General features: G+C 41.7%; 3 protein-coding genes across 4 annotated transcripts; all 3 read right to left on the minus strand.

The window, feature by feature from the left end:
- Window positions 1–1,268: 1,268 nt before the first annotated feature.
- LOC129667865 (platelet factor 4) lies at window positions 1,269–2,177 on the minus strand. The gene is made up of 3 exons (XM_055595580.1): window positions 1,975–2,177; window positions 1,596–1,728; window positions 1,269–1,477 (listed from the first exon to the last, which is right to left on the minus strand). The coding sequence occupies exons 1-3, from the start codon at window positions 2,069–2,071 to the stop codon at window positions 1,375–1,377; spliced, it is 333 nt and encodes a 110-aa protein (XP_055451555.1). The 5' UTR covers window positions 2,072–2,177; the 3' UTR covers window positions 1,269–1,374.
- Window positions 2,178–4,539: 2,362 nt separating this feature from the next.
- Window positions 4,540–6,021, minus strand: LOC129668332 (platelet basic protein-like). 2 transcript variants are annotated; one of them, XM_055596311.1, is made up of 3 exons: window positions 5,854–6,021; window positions 5,423–5,552; window positions 4,540–5,287 (listed from the first exon to the last, which is right to left on the minus strand). In XM_055596311.1, the coding sequence occupies exons 1-3, from the start codon at window positions 5,972–5,974 to the stop codon at window positions 5,197–5,199; spliced, it is 342 nt and encodes a 113-aa protein (XP_055452286.1). In that variant the 5' UTR covers window positions 5,975–6,021; the 3' UTR covers window positions 4,540–5,196. The 2 variants fall into 2 exon arrangements, with proteins under 2 accessions (XP_055452286.1, XP_055452284.1); XM_055596309.1 differs by having other exon boundaries at window positions 5,839–6,021.
- Window positions 6,022–14,012: 7,991 nt separating this feature from the next.
- On the minus strand, window positions 14,013–16,134 carry LOC129667879 (C-X-C motif chemokine 5-like). The gene is made up of 4 exons (XM_055595606.1): window positions 15,934–16,134; window positions 15,673–15,808; window positions 15,462–15,545; window positions 14,013–15,163 (listed from the first exon to the last, which is right to left on the minus strand). The coding sequence occupies exons 1-4, from the start codon at window positions 16,040–16,042 to the stop codon at window positions 15,103–15,105; spliced, it is 390 nt and encodes a 129-aa protein (XP_055451581.1). The 5' UTR covers window positions 16,043–16,134; the 3' UTR covers window positions 14,013–15,102.
- Between the last annotated feature and the right edge of the window lie 947 nt (window positions 16,135–17,081).

A 17,081-nucleotide genomic window follows, 5' to 3' on the forward strand; every position in this document is an offset into this window, starting at 1 on the left:
GCTTAAAAGCAGCACTGAAAGTGAAAATCACCAAGAACCAATTGTGAGGTCACTGTATATTCCCCCTTGGATAGCTGTGTACCTTGAGAGCTTATGTGAACTATGACTATTTTTATCTAGAGCTATCTGCTCCCTTCACAGACTCAATTGCACATGTAACTGTAAATTTAGTACATGTAAACTTAGTAGTTTAAGCCTACAGCTCTGCACTGCCCTGTTAGGTTGAATGTGACACTCATGTTATATTGCATTCACTCCTGAGCTACTGTCTACACCTTCTTCTTGGGTCAGTTAAATTTTGCCTTCCTGCCCATTAAAGTAACTTGAACAACACCCTCACCCCCAAGATTTTCATGTCCTATGAGTGTGATTTCACATGACAAAAAGGTTTCAACGATGTATGAAGCTTATTGAGATAAAATGTGTATTCTAGATTATCTAGTAGGGTTCTAAGAACTTGCAGAAGTTTTTATGAGAGACCAGAAGAGAGAGGAAATGAGAGATGACTATTGAATATACACCTATCCCAGAGCCTTTCTCTCTCCCCAATGTGTGGTAATTGTCTTCTGAAGTACGAGTGTAAAACCAGCTGGTACCTCTCCTGGTTCCTGTGGCTGCTTAGTATATATATTATGGTGGGATGTTAAGGAAAACTGAATTGCAAATAAGGTTCTTCTGAACCCAAGAATACTGGGGAAAGTCTACAGGATTAGAGCAACAGTGAGATGGTATATTAACAGATCATCGTAGAACTGTAAGTTTGCCAGGTAAAGAACACTTACTGGCAAGAATGTGAGAACAAAGCTGTTTTTAATAGTTCTTTTTTTTTAAATATAAACATTCTCTAAGAACCAATTAATAGAAAGATGGTCTCTCATAATTTCTTGAAAGTATCAACATATTAGCATTATGTATTCATTCTAATTTTTCTGTTATTTTCATGATAAAATAGAGTATAGATCTTAAAATTAAATCAGATTTTTATTTAGATGCTTATTTTAAAGGCAACTTAGTAATGCTTTAGTCCCATTAATTTTTTTTTTTTTTACAAAGCTAACTAGAACATTAAAACTAAAACGTAATTGTGAGGCAATGCAAATTGAGTAAACATGCAAACATTCGACACCTGGCATACAGCCCAGGACGCCAAACAAATGCAGCCCTTAGACGAAACCTTCCTGCCAAAAATCTGAAGATGTTCTCTTATACGTGACCTGTCGGCACTATTTTGGCTCCATTGCGAAGAAATGGCTTCACTTTATGGCAAATTGGTTCTATGCATTTATTTAAGTCTTGAAGAATAACATACTCCGAAGATCGCAGTTACGTTAAAAGTAGACAAAAGTCCAGTCCCCCATGTGACACTTTGCAGACTCAGGCAGTTAGCACCTGGCTCTCCAGTAGTTTCCTGACTACTTTCTTGTATAAGGGTGCTTGCCTATCCAGGCAAAATTTCATCCCATTCTTCAAGGTGGCTCTGTCCAGGGAAGAGGTAAGAAACATACTTTTCAGAGCCTTGGTTGGAAGAAGGGAAGAGACGGGAAGGAAGGGCGGAGGAGGAGAGGACGGGCCTGGAAGGTGTGGGCAGGACTCACATGAGCTGGGGAACCGCGCAGTGGCGTCCTGCCTTGATCACCTCCAGGCTGGTGATGTGCTTGGGATGGACCCCAGAGGAGACGGTCTTCACACACATGCAGTTAAGACGTCCATCGCTTCCTTCAGGACTAGCTGAGGGCAAAGGGGGAGGATAGACGAAGGGGAGTAGAGGAGGTTTTGGTGACCGGATCATCGGCCAGGTGGTGCCTCCGTACCATTTCCACGGGCTTGGTTATAGCATCACCTTCCCACTCAGAAGGAGGATGAAGCACAGTTGGCAGGCCTATACCGTATGTCTTGTGTCATCACAGATCACCTCCCCACCCCTGACACTCTGGGCTGTCTCCCTGCCCCTAGGATCCCTTCACCCTCTCTCACCGCTGGTGACGGCAACCACGGCTGGCAGAAACAACAGGCCCAGAAGCAGCAGCTCAGGGCTGGGCCGGAGACCTCGAAACACCGCAGCAGCACTCATGTCAAGAGGATGCCACTAGGTCCAAGGACTAGCGCAGGGAAACTGGGGCCTGGGGCTCTAAGTGCAGGCCAGTGGCTCCTGGAACCTTCCAGGCACTTTTTATCTTCACTGCCAGCCCAGCCCGGAAACCTGGGATACAGGATGAGGAACTACTCTGCGGAAGCAATGGCATTTGGGGAACAGTAATTGGGCTCTGGCCAGCCAAGATTAAAAAGAAAAACAGCAGAAAAAAAAAAAAAAAAAAAGCTGAGGTCAGCTCTCTTGACTAGCAGCTGGAAGCAGATCACATCCTCAGTGTGAATTTATAGGAACCGTTACAGAGTTAGAAAGAGCAGGACTTGAATTTGGCAAAAGGTATGCTGGGTGTGACAGAGAAACTTTTGCCGTCACCATACGGTTTACAGAACATATGCACCTTCAGGACCGATGTGTTGCCTTCCCAGCTTCCGGTTGCATTATCCCAAACTGCCCCTTCTCCTCTGCCTTTCCTGCTGTCACTCTTCCTGCTGATTACTAGTGAGTCTGACTGCTGTGTGGTTAGAGATGGGGGTTGGAAAATTATTTTCTGCCACTAAAAAGGTTAAACCTAGTGTCTAGGCAGTGACCTCTGAATTCCATCCTCATGTGGAAGCATTCCCTCGTTTCTTGGGTGAAATTCCCGAGAATCTCCTAACTCCTGTCCAGTCTACTGCAGGAAGTGGGGTCGGTTGTCATTACTCTCTAGGAAAAACAGCAAAGTTAAACTTGAATGCACTGCCCTGATAACATCTTTGAGCCTAGCTATTTCTCTAGCCAACTCTACTCTAGATAATACTGGATAAGAGAGTTTCCGGGGACAGTTGGAGATCTCTGTATTAATTTATGCCTCATATAATTATGCGGCCCTTTATCTGCCCCACCCCCATAGTGATATTGTCAAGCATAATTCCCTGGGACATATGTTTCTGAACACTCAGCATCAACTGCAATGGCGGCTGCAAGACACGCCATAAGCCCTCTGTGGTTAGGGAACTGAAACCCAAGGCCTGTGCCAGGTCAGCAAAAAAAGGAATGGATAAGGGGGTTTGAATCTGTACCGCCTTAGCCAAAGATTTCAGCAATAACGTCAGACAAGCCTTTCTCGACACTTAAAGGAAAGAATCCAGATGAGCGACACAACGGTAAAAGATAAAGTCCTCTCGAGAAGAATAAGAGAATAAGCATAGTGCAGACAGTGCTACGTGGAGAACCAGCCTTGCTGGCTCTCGTTGGGAGACCGTCTCAGAGAGGCATGAGACGCCACAGATGTTCTAAATAATTGGAGCAACGCTAGCAAAAATTATGCCACTTTCTGTTCACTGCTCTGGCACATGTTTGCGGGCACTGGTGTAATTGTTACTGAGTGTTCATTTTACAGATGGGATGTCCTAGGGCCTGAGCCTCTGGTGGTGAAGAGACAGGACAGGAAGCCAACCACCATGCGGAGCTTGAGTGAACTACGAGCTTAGCCTGTAAGTGTGCCCCAAAGTCTCTTCCTCCCTTATTCCTGATGATTCTTCTTTGTAGTAGGAGAGTCTATATCTTGTGTGCCAATTTAACATGATATGATATGTTATGTCGTCTTCTTAGAGAAGAAGGAATCCATGAAAGTGTCGTGCTCTGGTGGTTAAAGACTAGGATTTCAAATATGTACTCTGATCATTTTAATTTCAAAGGCAGGTTTCTTTTGACTCTGTGGGGAATTGAACCCAGGATCTCTCACTTGCTGAGCACCCACTCTACCACAGAGCTACATATCCAACCCAAGGCAAGTCTCATGATTTCTTAAACTTCAAGTTTCCTCCCTTTCTGTAACATGGGGAAGGCAGCAGTTTTGATAATAGCAAATTCCTGTCATTTTTATGTGGGTTATCATGTGACACACAGTATTTAAAGCATTTTAAATTCGGTTCTTTTAATTCTCACATCAGCTCTATTAAACAAGCAAGAGACCATTCCCATTTTAAAAAGCAAGAAACTAAGTCACAGAGCAACCTGACCAAAATGAAACCACTATTATGTGGCTCTAGAGAATGGACTTAAACCAGATTAACAGGGACCTGGTAAGATTAGTTAATTAATATATGTGGGACACTTAATATGCCTAGCATTTTTAAAGTGATAGCTTCTTGCTAGTCTATGACATTAAAATGTCACAGATCATCAGCTTAATGACTTTACCTGACTATAATGTGAAATAACAAATTTTTTGGGCCTATGACTGTGGCCCAGTGGCAGAAGACTTGCTTTATATACATAATGCCCCAAGTTCAGTCTAAGAGAGAGAAAAAGAAGGAATATAGTGGAGCATTAAACAACAGATAAGACCTATCACATTTCCCTGTTGTAGACAATACTGACATTTTTATAAACAGAGTGTGTTAATCCCTTTTTTGTTTCACATTTTTGGTGCTACTGATGTTCATTATAAAGAACAACCACGACTTACAGAACTTAGAGCCTATGACTTTATTATGTTCAGTTTGAAGGTTAAAACAAATGTTAGAAAACATTGCTTGGAAACAGGCTTTGTAGGGCTAAGGAGACTGTAAAAACTCAGGAATCTACTAAGCAAATATACCTTACTTGGCTCCAGACAATTTCTATTTTCACTGACCACTGTGAAATTTGTCAATATATATGCACATACATAAATGTATATGACAGTGTTTAATGAAAAAAGCAGCCATGGATTTGAGAGCAAGCAAGGAAAGGTATACTGAAGGGCTTGGAGGGAAGAGAGGAAAGGGCAAAGTGGTGCCATTATAATCTCAAAACTAAAAGAAATACTTCAAAACACAGAAAGAAAAACTTAACACAATGTGTCGGGAAAGAAAGCTTCAAATAAAAAATGCAAAATATAGCACAATGTTTAGCCAAGAATTGCAGAAATAAGCCATAAATTACAACTTAGTGTGTTCATTTTAATCTTCTTTGTGCCATTCTTCAAAACACCTTCTTAAAATACACTGTGATTTCTGAGAAAGAATGAAAGTGTATCCCAATTCCAGAATGGAAAATGACTCTAGAAAGTCCGGAGTTCAAAAACTTCACCGCTCCTCCCCCATGAAATGGTTTGGCAGGAAGCTGACATTTGCAGCAGCTGGTCAATAGCCTTCCAATATTTTCATGACCAGTTTCCTGACGGCAGGAGCGTCTGGGTCCAGGCAGGTTTTCCTCCCATCCTTCAGCGTGGCTCTGCAACGGAGAAAACGATTATCTGTGTAGAACAGCCTCTCCGTCAGAACCTGTCCGTGAAGCGGGAGGGAAGCAAGTAGGTGAACAGGAAGGGTTCCCTAATGGCAAGGACAGAACAAAGAATCGGGGACTTACATCACTTCCATGTTGGCACAATGAGCTCCTGGCTTGAGCACATTCACGGAGGCGATACTGCGGAGTGGGATTCCAGAGACTACACTGGGACATCTGCAGCGCAACTCAACATACGGTTCCACGTCATCCACTACGTTGGAGCACAAGATTTAATTCGAGATTATACATTATTTTGCTCCCTTTCCTAACCTGTAAAGGCCGTTGTCCCTCTTTCACACAATGTGACAACGACCTGTAAACTTTTAATGGCATGTGTCTTCCGCATACGAAATGCCCATAAGTATATATTAGAATCTTAGCGCATCCTCCAAACGCAGAACCACTGACGCAGTCCCTATGCGCACAGCCCCAGGCCCCCACCCCCACTCCCACCACAAGCCTCTTGGACACAAGCAGCCTTCCGCATTCATCTTTACCTAAATTTCCCTTACGTTGTCCTGTGGTCATGGGAGCCAGGGCGACCAGGAGCAGCGCCAGCAGCACCAGCACCCTTGGGTTGTGAAGTGGGCTGGCCTTGATGGAGGAGGGCGTAGGTCTGGGTCTGAAGCCCATGGTGGAGAGGAGTGAGCTAGAACTGTGTCCTGAACCAGGAGACTCGATGAGAGGACGAGCTGCTGCCTACAGCACCACTGCTACGTGCCTTTATATGCTTCCTGACCTCTTTTTTTTTTTTAATACCACTGAAAGAGGTGGGGAAGTGAGTACGTGTGGTTATGTAACCATAAAAGGGTGGTCAAGTTGCACCCAGCCCACACAGACCAGACGGGTTAAAAACCCTGCAGAATTCGCTGCAACTTGTGTGTCATTTCACTCACATTCCTACTGTCACTCTCAACCTCTGACTCTCACAGATGTGTAAGCACCCAACTTAGAGGTAAGACCCAGGACAAAAAAAACACTAAGCGTTTTCTCTGTGTGAGCAGGTAGCCATGGCCACGCCTTTCCTACAATGCAGTTTTGGGGCTTAATAGACACCGGGCATACTTTCAGTCCCACGCACGTGGTCTTTGAGAAGAGCTGCCCTTCTCTTACCAAATAAAAAAAGAAAGGTCCTGTGCTGGCTCTTAATAGGTGTCAGAATTGTGGGGTGAAACTAGGAGGCACTTGCTATAAAGGAGTCACTTTGGGCATGAGTTTATGGGCGTCTATCTGCCTTCTGAGTATATTACCATTTTAAAACGTCATCCAATAAGCCCATTCTCCTTTACATAATAAGCTACTTGTTACTACTGTACGGGTGTACATGAATATCAAGATCAACATATTTGTTGTTTCTTATTTTTAACAAAATATTCATACATTACAGAAATATGAAAATTAAATATGTTCTTTCTTCTTCATAGTTACTCTCTAATACTGCTTTTCAATGGTAGCCTTCAGTAGCTACCATTGCTAAATAGAAATTCGGTGTTTCTATTCTATCTGCATTTATGTGTAAACGTATATAGCCATGGAGACACACATTAAACGCATATACATGGAAACATCTCTCTCCACAAAGGAATGATTCTATAAGGGTCATTACATCATGTGCTCATCTTCTAAAACTCTGGGTAAAATATGAAGGATTTTAACATTATTCATAATCTTTCATTTTCTGGCCACCACAAACAATATTTATTGGTTTCACTGTACTTTTTTCTCCATATTTAATGCTATTAAACTTCTTTCCATGTTCAATTGGGAAGAGTTCTCTCATTCTTTGAGAGGATCTATATGACATATCTTCTTAGGTACAAGGGGCAGTTGCTCAGTGTAGACCAAGCTGGCCTCAGACTCACTATAGAGGAATGGTTTTCAACCATGGGTTGTGACCTTTTGAGAGTCAAGTGATCCTTTCACAGGGGTCACATATCAGATATTCTGCATATTACAAACTACATTACTATTCATAATTAATTACAAAATTACAGTTATGAAGGAGCAATAAAAATAATTTTATGGTTGGGGGTCACCACAACATGAAGAACTTTATTAAAGGTTCACAGAATTAGGAAGGCTGCTATGTAGCCTAGGATGGCCTTGAGGTCATAATCCTTTTCCTTCAGCCCAACACCCCCAAGTGCTAAGATTGCAGGCATGTGCCATGATGACCTTTTTTACGTCAATTAATGAATGTATCTTCTCACAAAAAAGACATTATCAGCAAAGTTTATGAGGACATATCAACAAATTGTCATGCAAATTTTACAAGCCTTATTCATCAGCCTCGACACAAAACATCTATTTTGTAGTTTCGGTTTATTCAAGAAATATTAAACAACTATTATGTGCCAGACATTACAAAGTTCTTGTGTGATTGTTCATTTAACGTTTACTTTCTCAGGAAAGAACTAAAATATTTGCCCAAAGCATTGGGATTAAAATAATACTCTATATTCACTGCTAGGACTATTACTGTTAATTGCTATGCCTAATGGTGATTCATTGTGACAATGTATAAAAAATATTTTATGACAGCTTTTCAATTAAAAGCAGCTAGTTTATATAAAATTATAATTTTTATAAATACTAAAAAAAGTAGCAGATAGCAGAGACTTTTAGGTTTAAAATAACTTTATACCCTTTGTAAGTTTGTCTTTCATTGTCACCCTCAGTTTTTAAAATGTGTGGTAAGTTATTTTATCTATTTTCCCCCATGAGCTACCTTATAAATAGCAATCACTCAGGAAACAAACAAGTTTCTATGGCCCAAAATAAAGTCTATCTGTTAGCTATTTTTTTATGGATACTGGAAGACCATTTACTCATTAAAATAAAGACACATTAGATCCTCTCTGCACAGAGTATTTTGAAGTTCTCTCTCTCTCTCTCTCTCTCTCTCTCTCTCGTAGCTCTTCTAAGTATTGAGTAAATAACAGTTGGCACAGAAGATACTAAGGTTAGTAAAATTTTCCATTTGCTAAAGTTCCCTAACTCTTTGAAATATGAGGCAGCAAAAGACGTTCTGTGAGAGCTGGAAAGAAAGTGCTCTCTGTTTAATGTGGCGTTGACAGAAACTGTGGGGATGTCAAAGAAAACTGACACACAATAACCGGTTCTCCTTTGTGCCCAGAGGGAAGTACAGATGAAGAGGGGTGTGTGCAGGGAGAAGAATCTTTCCAGACACTGCTACCCATCAGCACTGCTATGTCTTCTAGGTCTAAGAAAATTTATTTTTAATAGTGGCATTTAGTAACAAACAACTCAAATAAAAAACAAATAATGCGTCTGTTGAGCATCGAGCGCATGAACATGACTCACTTGTACGGCATGGTCATTGTTGGAGGACATTGCAACCTAAGATTATTTCAGAACCTGAAATCCTACCATTACTCAGTAGTAATTTTCTTTTTCGCTGTATGCCAAGTCCAATCTTAATTTAGTGGCTTGAAATAATTCTTCTTTCTTTGAAGGTTGTTGTTGATGATGATGATGATGATGATGATGATGATGATGATGATGATGATGATGATTGGAGAGCTGCTTGTTTGTCAGGGTGCTTTGTTACTGAGTTTTCAGCAAAAAATATGTTCTCACCCTGGCCTTCACCTTGAGACAGAGATAAGCAGGATGTTTTTCCAAGCTCCTTCAACCTGTTTGAGTGAGGATAACACAGAGAAGTGGTCGAGGTAAACAACTTTGACCTCTCAATGAACCCCTTCATTGTATTGAGGCAGTTTGACTAAAGACAAGAAATTGTTGAATAAACCAGGTGTGGCAGTTTTTACTGACAGCCCTCTTGAGCTGATCCCGTGTGTTGTGTGTGTGTGTGTGTGTGGTTTTTTTTTTTTTTTTTTTTTTTTTGTAATTTTCTTTCCAATCCTTGCTCCCCACTCAGGAACTGTTTGACTCTGCCAGCAGGTCCCCGCAAATATTATTATTATTGCATTTGAATATTTGGTGTCCTCTCCTTTGTGCTTTGTTTTTAGTAGTAGCAGGTCTGGTTAACCAGCCACAGACATAACTGAAAACTCAAAATGGCCACCTCTGCTTAGGAGCTGGCTGGTGCTGGCTGCTGGCTGCTACCATGATCCTCTCTTTCTTCCCTTCCCCTCTCTCTCCTCTCTGCCCCTCTCCTCTCAAGAAAATCATAGTCTTGTGCTTGTGGGATTGTTCTATGGATAAAAGTGCTTACACCAAAGTCTGATAACTCATATTTGATTCCTAGAACCCACGTAGCAGAGGGAAGTATCAACCCTCACAAGTTGTTCATGTTCTTTGGGACATGTGTGCCTCTTCCCAGAATGAATAAATGTGTGAAAGAAAGAAAGAAAGAAAGAAAGAAAGAAAGAAAGAAAGAAAGAAAGAGAGAGAAGGAGGGAGGGAGAGAAGGAAGGAGGGAAGGAGAAAAGGAGGGAGGGAGGGAGGGAAGGAAGGAAGGAAGAAAGGAAGGAAGGAAGGAAGGAAGGAAGGAAGGAAGGAAGGAAGGAAACCATTGCTCCATGGGAAAGCACTGTGTTTTCTAGAAAAAGATCAAGAGTCTGAATACTTCATCATAAGCTTCCTCAAGCCACCAGGATCCTGCCCAATGTCTGGTCTGCTATGTAATGGCATTTAACTGACAAATGGTTATAGACAGAACAATTGGCTATACATTTGATATTCAGAACTAGACTTGAAAGGCACTGGCTCTGGTTGTGTACTATACCACTAGCTGTAAAGAGGAAATAGCCAGACCCTTCAGAGAAGTGAATCAACTGTTTCTTTTTCTCCAGCCAGCAAGGAAATCAAACAAGTATTGCTATGCATTTGAGAAACATCCATTAGGATGCTTTTCCACAGTGGGCATGGGAATGGCGTATCTTGGAAGACGTTCTAAATATGTGGAACAAGATCCTAATATAGAAACAAAATAGAATAGAAACAAAATCTTACACTTAACCTGTAGGTCTCCCCCATCAGTATTCCTCTTTACATATGTGAGGTATGAACAGTTCCTCTCAGGACATGAGTATTAATTCTGCTGACTAAGAGGGAATCAAGGGTCAGCCCAGATCATATACACAGTACATATTCTGCTTCTCTTCCTTGGTTTAGTCACAGAGGTGACTATAATTCCCCCGGTGTTCCTTCTGTGTGGTAAATTTCTCATTCTGTGACATCCAGGAAGGATTTTCAAGTTAAGTGTGTGAGAGTTTACCCACAAAAATTTGTTTCCTCATGCAAGCATTAAAAGCAATGATAGAAATACAAAACCACTAGTCATATTTTACCATAAATCTGTCATACCTTCAAGAATTAAATGTGTCACACCCAGAGGCAAGCAGAAAGTCTGACATAACGAACAAAGAACGTTACAAACTGAAAATCGCCTGAGCCAAGGCAAGTACATAGACTTAATTTTAATCACCCACATGAGGCCTAGTGGTCTCATGTGTATGGGAGAGTTTCCAAAAGACAAGAGAGTGAAAAAGTATCTAGAGGTTAGTGTGAGGAATCAATGAGGCCTATCCTTGGAATATCAATGTTAGATTAATTTCTCCCAGATATGGTGGAAGCAGCTGTCACAGCTGCTTCTGTATAGACTACACCATGGTACTGAGATACTATGGTTTGGCTTTCCTGTAGACACGGAGAAAAGAGGCACAGTAATCAACACCTACCATGAACCAGTTTGCTAACTTTAGGACAGTATCCAGTAGCTTGGGCTAGAATGTTATTAGCTCGTTTATTCAGTCTGTGCCATGCATTGGGGATGCAGAGAGAAGTAGACTATGGTGGCTGATTTAGAAAAGTTGTTTGTAGATTACGATGGAGAAACCCACAGACAGTAACGAAGCCCATTTGTTCCCAATAGAAGGACCAGTTGTAGAATGTCTATGATACCTACAATTGTCAGTAAAATACAAATTCCAGTGAGTCAGTGGTCTACAAACAAACAAAACTTTTAAGTTTCACATCTGGAAAAAAACAACATAGAGTCCTAGGAGAAAAAGAGGGAGGGAGGGTGGGATTGGGAGGGGATGAGAGAGGGAGTTACAACTGGGATACTGTAATTAATGAAAAAAATAAATTTGTAAAAAAAAAAAAACCAACAACAACAAAATTATGCAGATAAGGCAAAAATAACCAGGAATGTTCATTTGTTCACAAACTTGTATTTTGTCGTTCAAAGTGTTAACTATGTTTTCATTTATTACTCACAGACACATAATAAGAGAGCATTCTATTCTAGTGTTCAAAACACTAGAATTTAGAGTTCAAGCATTCATGGTATTTCCTACAAGTTGGCATTTCCTACAACTGATGGGATAATTACACATGTTATTTGAGAGACTAAAGAAGCTACTGTGCAAGTTAAATAGCTTTTTAAAACTTAGAGAGATTTTCCACTTTCCTATATCACTGAAAAACTTGTCAACAAAGGCATACCTTTTAAACTATTAGACTGTCTCATATCCTTGAGTCTCTCCCTCTGTCTTCCTCTGCATCTTTTGCACAGACACAAAAGCATATGGTGCTAGAAAAACATATCAGGTGAATCAATATTTTGTATGTAATGAGAGAGATTATATGATAAAGAAAAGTAAGGATTTATATAGCTAATAATATATTAATATACATCAATGTGTGAAAATTCACACAAATATTAATATATAATAGTTCAGTTATAGCTGGTGTGTATTTGCGTATGAGTTAGATTAATACACCCTCCTTTTGCTGTTACTAATAATGGGCTATTTATACAAATCACTGCCTCATGCTGGAGAGAGAATGACACTTCTTTGGCCTAGATCATAATTTGTATAAATATCTACTGTGCCCTAACTACTTTTGTTAGGAGCTGCCGTGAAGATGGTAGACACTATCCTTGCTCTCATGAAGATCATAGTGACATCAGAATAGACAGACACTGAACACTTCTGTGTACAAAATGTTACAACGAAAAATGCAAAATTCCATGAGAAAAAAAAAAAAAGCAACCTAATCTGGGGCTGGGTGATAGAGGTTGTTCTGAGGAAGACTGCCAAGTGAATGCTGGGAGAGATGCTATGGGTTGAGAGTTTTCTTGTAGGCAAGAAGAAAAGAGGCGGGTTAACCAACACCTACCACAAGGTGACTTTCTGGACAGTAGAAAGTCAAGTTGCTGACTTTAGGACAGTAGCCAACTGCTTGGGTTAAGATGTTATTAACTCATTTAGTTAGTCTGTGCCACACATCGGGGATACAGAGATGGGTAGACTATGGTGGCTGCTCTAGGAGAGTTCTTTGTAGATTAGGATGAAAAAAAAACATAAACAAACGAGAACAAAGCAACATTTGTCGTAACTCAGTGATCTGGTATCTGAAAGATGCTGAGTTGGGAAAGGCAAGGAAAAATGTCATAAAAGAGGCATTGCTGGAGCCAGATGGTGAAAGATGAGTAAGTCTGCTCTTGTGGGCAAAAAAAAGGAGCAAGCCTCTTGCAGGTAGAGCCATAGCAAATGAAACAGGGCACCGAATGCCCAACAGCACAGGGTATGAGAGAGATGCAAAGTATGAGACAGCCTTATTTGGCGGGCTTTTGTAACTTTTATTTTATGTCTAAGAAATATGAAGTATGCTAATTAGCTCTGTGTCTAACTGAGACAATGTCTTCTATGCTTGACCTTAAAAAGGCAAAAGGAGGTGCATAATTTTAAACTTTTGAGGTTTGGGTTCAATTCTTGTTTTTTAATTAATTTTTTAAAGTTATTCACTTTACATCCCAATCTTAGCCCCCTCCCTTGTCTCTTTCCGGTCCCACCCTCCCTCCTTCTTCCCCCCAACCCCCTCCCCCAGTCTTCAGAAAGGGGGAGCCCTCCTTTCCTACCATCTGACCTCAGCATATCAAGTCTCATCAGGACTGCCCGTATCCTCTTCCTCTGTGGCCTGGTAAGACTGCCCTGCCAGGGAAAAAGTGGTCCAGGAGCAGGCAACAGATTCCAAGTCAGAGATAGCCCCTGCTTCCCTTACTAGAGAATGTACATGGAGACTATGGGCCACATCTGGGCAGGGTCTTAGGTCTGCTCCATGCATGGTCCTTGGTTGTTGCTTCAGTCTCTGCGAGCCTCCCTGAGTCCAGCTTTGTTAGCTCTGTTGGTGGCAGAGAGGTCTGGGTACTCCACCATGCACACCTGCCAGAGATAGAGCATTAAGACTTGAAACCAACCAGTTGGTTTATCTCTGGCAGGTGCGCATGATGGCGCACACAGACCTTTCCACACACATATCTTGGAGGTCGGGGAGAGAAAGATGAGGAGATGGGGTCCCCACATCCCCTTTAAAGGAATGCTCATTATGATCTAAATTTCCCATCTGGGCTCCACTTCCCAAGGCAGCAAGCTGGGGCCTCAGCCTTCCATCCATGAGCTTGAGAGCTGAACTAGAGCAGAGAGCTGGTCAAAGATTTAAGGTGGGAAACTCTTATCATCTTTGTGTTTTCTAAGGTCCCCAGAAGCTGCTGATGTCCAGAATGAATAGCCAAAAGGGGATGAGCTGAGAGGTTAAAACAGTGCAAGGAATTAGGGGAATGGGGCCTTTCTGAAAGCTGCTGGAGAACTGTGGTGTTAACTTGCATATTATTTTTGTGGAATTCAGGGTAATGAGATTCACCATCATAAGAAATCAGAAACAACATGAATGAAATTTAGAGATAATTTATTTTTTTCTCAAAAAAGTAATATGAACAAATGAGATACTTTAAAACGTATAATCTTAAAATATTGGGTGTGATGCATACATTAATTTCCTTATAACAATTCTTTAAAAGATTCTTTAAAAACAATTCTTTAAAAGATGCTATAGACACCTAATTACCTCAGCAATGCAACATATGTTTGGAAGAGGCAAAGCAATATGTTCATATTCAGACATATTAAGCATGTTTTCAAAACTCTTAAGAGTATAGATATTGCTAAGGTTTCTCTCACTAGAACTAACCTTTAAATGTGTTTCTTATTAAAACTAGGCAAGGATTTTACCTACTTCTTACTTTCTTCACCTACCTAAAATATATACTTTGTGACCCAAATAGTAATACTAATAAGCTAGTTAATAAATAGTGTACAGTTTGATGAGTAAGTCATGACATTATGCCATACTAAGAAGACATCAAATGTCTAAAATTATAAGATGAGAACACATTAACCCTTCTAGAACTTACACTTTTAGATATTCTAAATAAGGGAATGTATTCTACACAGGTTTCTGAAAGACATACCAGCTTTCTAATATAAAAATTATATGCCACCCCAGCCTCATACGTAAAAAAGCTCCTTAACACACCCAAGAAACAACACCAAAAGAGTTCCCATTTCTTGAGAGAGAGAGGATGACTATATCTCCATCAACAGCTTCTGACAGAACTTCATTGGTCTGTTAAATCCACAACCTTCTCATGAACATTACAAGGCACACACCACACACACACACACACACACACACACAATGTTTTCTAGAGACACAATGCAATAGTCACCTTCAATTCAAGACATTCTGAAAAGTTAACAACCGATGATTCTTGGCTTACACACTGAAGTGCCACATTTTCCAATAGTGTAACAGATACTGAAAAAACAATAGGAAATGCTTTGCTAAAATAAACTTGTAAGATGAGCAGAAAGCTTCCAGGACCACAGTTTCCACTTCATCTTCAAAGTAGGGGGTTCACAAAGAAAATTATTGGGGGTGTTCAATTCTTCTTGTCTTCATTGGAGACAGACTCCTCAGAAATGTTTCTATTGAGTACTGGGCGATTTTTCCAGAACTCGTGCATTCCTCTTAGTTTTCTTATTTCCACTGTTGAGAAAAACAGTTTTATCAGTAACTAAAATTCCTCACTGTAGCCTAACACCACACACACACACACACACACACACACACACACACACACACACACCAATAATGTGTTCTGGGTTATTGCTCAAATATGTGGAATTTGCAATAAAGACTTTCCCCGGAACACCTTTCCTTCTGAATCCTTTTATTCTAAGCCCAGTTTAGAATGTGGCACCTGAATCTCAAATCATACAGAAAGAATAAAGACTTTGCCAGTCTGCAGAAACTAAGAAACCCCAAAGACCAAGGTAGCAAGTACCTGTCCAATATTTTCTGAATGATTTTCTTTATCAAAGGAGCTTCCGGGTCCAGACAGACCTCCTTCTGGCTCTTCAGCTTAGCTCTGCAGAGGGAAAGAAGAGGATGTGCAGGTGAGCTATGGTGACTGGAGACCGAGGCGGGGAGGAGGGACCCGAGGACTTCCTTCCCCCAAGATCACCTGCCGAGGCCAGGGCAGTATCAGAACTCACATGACTTCCACCGTGGGGCACTGTGGACCTGCCGTGATCACCTCCAAATTAAGGATCATTTTGGGATTAATTCTTGAAGTTTTGGTTAAGCAAACACAGCGCAGCTCTGTTCTGGCAACAACGGCTGAAGGAACAGCTGTGGAGGAGACAGGGTTAGAGAAGGGTGCTGGGAAAGCCTTTCCCTGCTCCTGGGACCAGGTGACTGCGGTGGCCCGCTGGGTTGTGTCAGGCACCCTGCGTCCCCGCAGGTGCCGCTCTCACCTTCAGCTAAATGCTGCGGCAGTGTGAGCAGCAGCAGAACCGCCAGCAGCGTGAACTGCGAGCCGGAATGACCAGGGATGCGAGCAGAGCGGCGGGGCAGGAGGCTCATTGTGGACAAGATCCTGGACCCGGGAGCACCGGTTCGGGATATGCTGGAGGAGGTGTGGAGATTTGAGGCTCTAGAGCACTGTGGTGTTCTCAAACCCGCTGGGCCCCTTTTATCTGCCCTTGCCCCTTCCTCCAGGCAGGAAACTCAAGCTTGGAGATGCTCGGGGAAATTCCCTGGACTTGGAGTTGATTGGGGAGGGAGGGGTATAGGGCGGGGGGGGGGGGGTCAGAGGGCCTGGGCTGGGGAGGAGGATTGCTAGGAGGAGTGGCCCTTTGCCAAATCAGAGGAGAGGGTTGTAGTCCCGCCCCGGGAGCAGAAGGCTGCTGCTGTGTCAGGGCTCCCTAAGGACAGCTTTCACAGCTAGAACAGACCTCTGCTCTGCGGATAGCCTTCCTTTCCATGTAGGAAGACTGGAGCCAAAGGAGTGAGGTTTGACTTTAGAAAAACCTTGCGTGGGTCTTTAACCGTTATTATTGCAAACACTATTGTTGGCCCTGGGGAGATGGCTCAGCAATTAAGAGAACTGTTTGCTCATGTTTGCTCATGCAGCAGACCGAGGTTTGGTTCCCCCAGAGCCACATGGTGGCTCACAAACTCCTCTAACTCCAATTCCAGGGGATCCCACATCCTTCTTCTGGCATCCGTGGGGACCTGTACCCACTTGGTGCACATATAGATAAGTAGACATGCATAGACACTCATGAATAAAAATAAATTTAAAGTGTATGTTTAAAAATATGAAGACTATTTTTTATTCAGGAAATGTAAACCCTGACTAGAACTGAACTAAAAGGAAAAAAAAAAAAAAAGTTTTCCTCTCCTTATACATGGGTTACTTAATGATTCTTTGGGATTCTGCCAGTTCTGAAAGCCAAGAAAATATGATGACAGTATCTTTACTTTAAACCAGCGGCAGGAATGCCCTTCAAAATAAAAGCTGCTTACTGAAAGTCCTATGCGTATAATTTAGCAAATGTGTGTGTGTGTGTGTGTGTGTGTGTGTGTGTGTGTGTCCTAGTTGGCTTAGTAAACAAAATCT

This window comes from Psammomys obesus, unplaced genomic scaffold, assembly GCF_907164565.1.
Source record: "Psammomys obesus unplaced genomic scaffold, mPsaObe1.curated_primary_1811, whole genome shotgun sequence".
Lineage (NCBI taxonomy): Eukaryota > Metazoa > Chordata > Mammalia > Rodentia > Muridae > Psammomys > Psammomys obesus.

Excerpts from the sequence above, each read along its gene's own strand:
- LOC129667865 (XM_055595580.1), bottom strand. The coding sequence starts at position 2,071 with ATGAGTGCTGCTGCGGTGTTTCGAGGTCTCCGGCCCAGCCCTGAGCTG. Across the intron at positions 1,729-1,974 it reads CGTGGTTGCCGTCACCAGCG|CTAGTCCTGAAGGAAGCGAT; the intron begins GTGAGAGAGGGT and ends CTTTGCCCTCAG. Across the intron at positions 1,478-1,595 it reads TGCGCGGTTCCCCAGCTCAT|AGCCACCTTGAAGAATGGGA; the intron begins GTGAGTCCTGCC and ends TTCCCTGGACAG.
- LOC129668332 (XM_055596309.1), bottom strand. The coding sequence starts at position 5,974 with ATGGGCTTCAGACCCAGACCTACGCCCTCCTCCATCAAGGCCAGCCCA. Across the intron at positions 5,553-5,838 it reads ACAACGTAAGGGAAATTTAG|TGGATGACGTGGAACCGTAT; the intron begins GTAAAGATGAAT and ends GCTCCAACGTAG. Across the intron at positions 5,288-5,422 it reads TGTGCCAACATGGAAGTGAT|AGCCACGCTGAAGGATGGGA; the intron begins GTAAGTCCCCGA and ends TCTCCGTTGCAG.
- LOC129667879 (XM_055595606.1), bottom strand. The coding sequence starts at position 16,042 with ATGAGCCTCCTGCCCCGCCGCTCTGCTCGCATCCCTGGTCATTCCGGC. Across the intron at positions 15,546-15,672 it reads TGCCCCACGGTGGAAGTCAT|AGCTAAGCTGAAGAGCCAGA; the intron begins GTGAGTTCTGAT and ends TTCCCTCTGCAG. Across the intron at positions 15,164-15,461 it reads ATTCAGAAAATATTGGACAG|TGGAAATAAGAAAACTAAGA; the intron begins GTACTTGCTACC and ends TTTTCTCAACAG.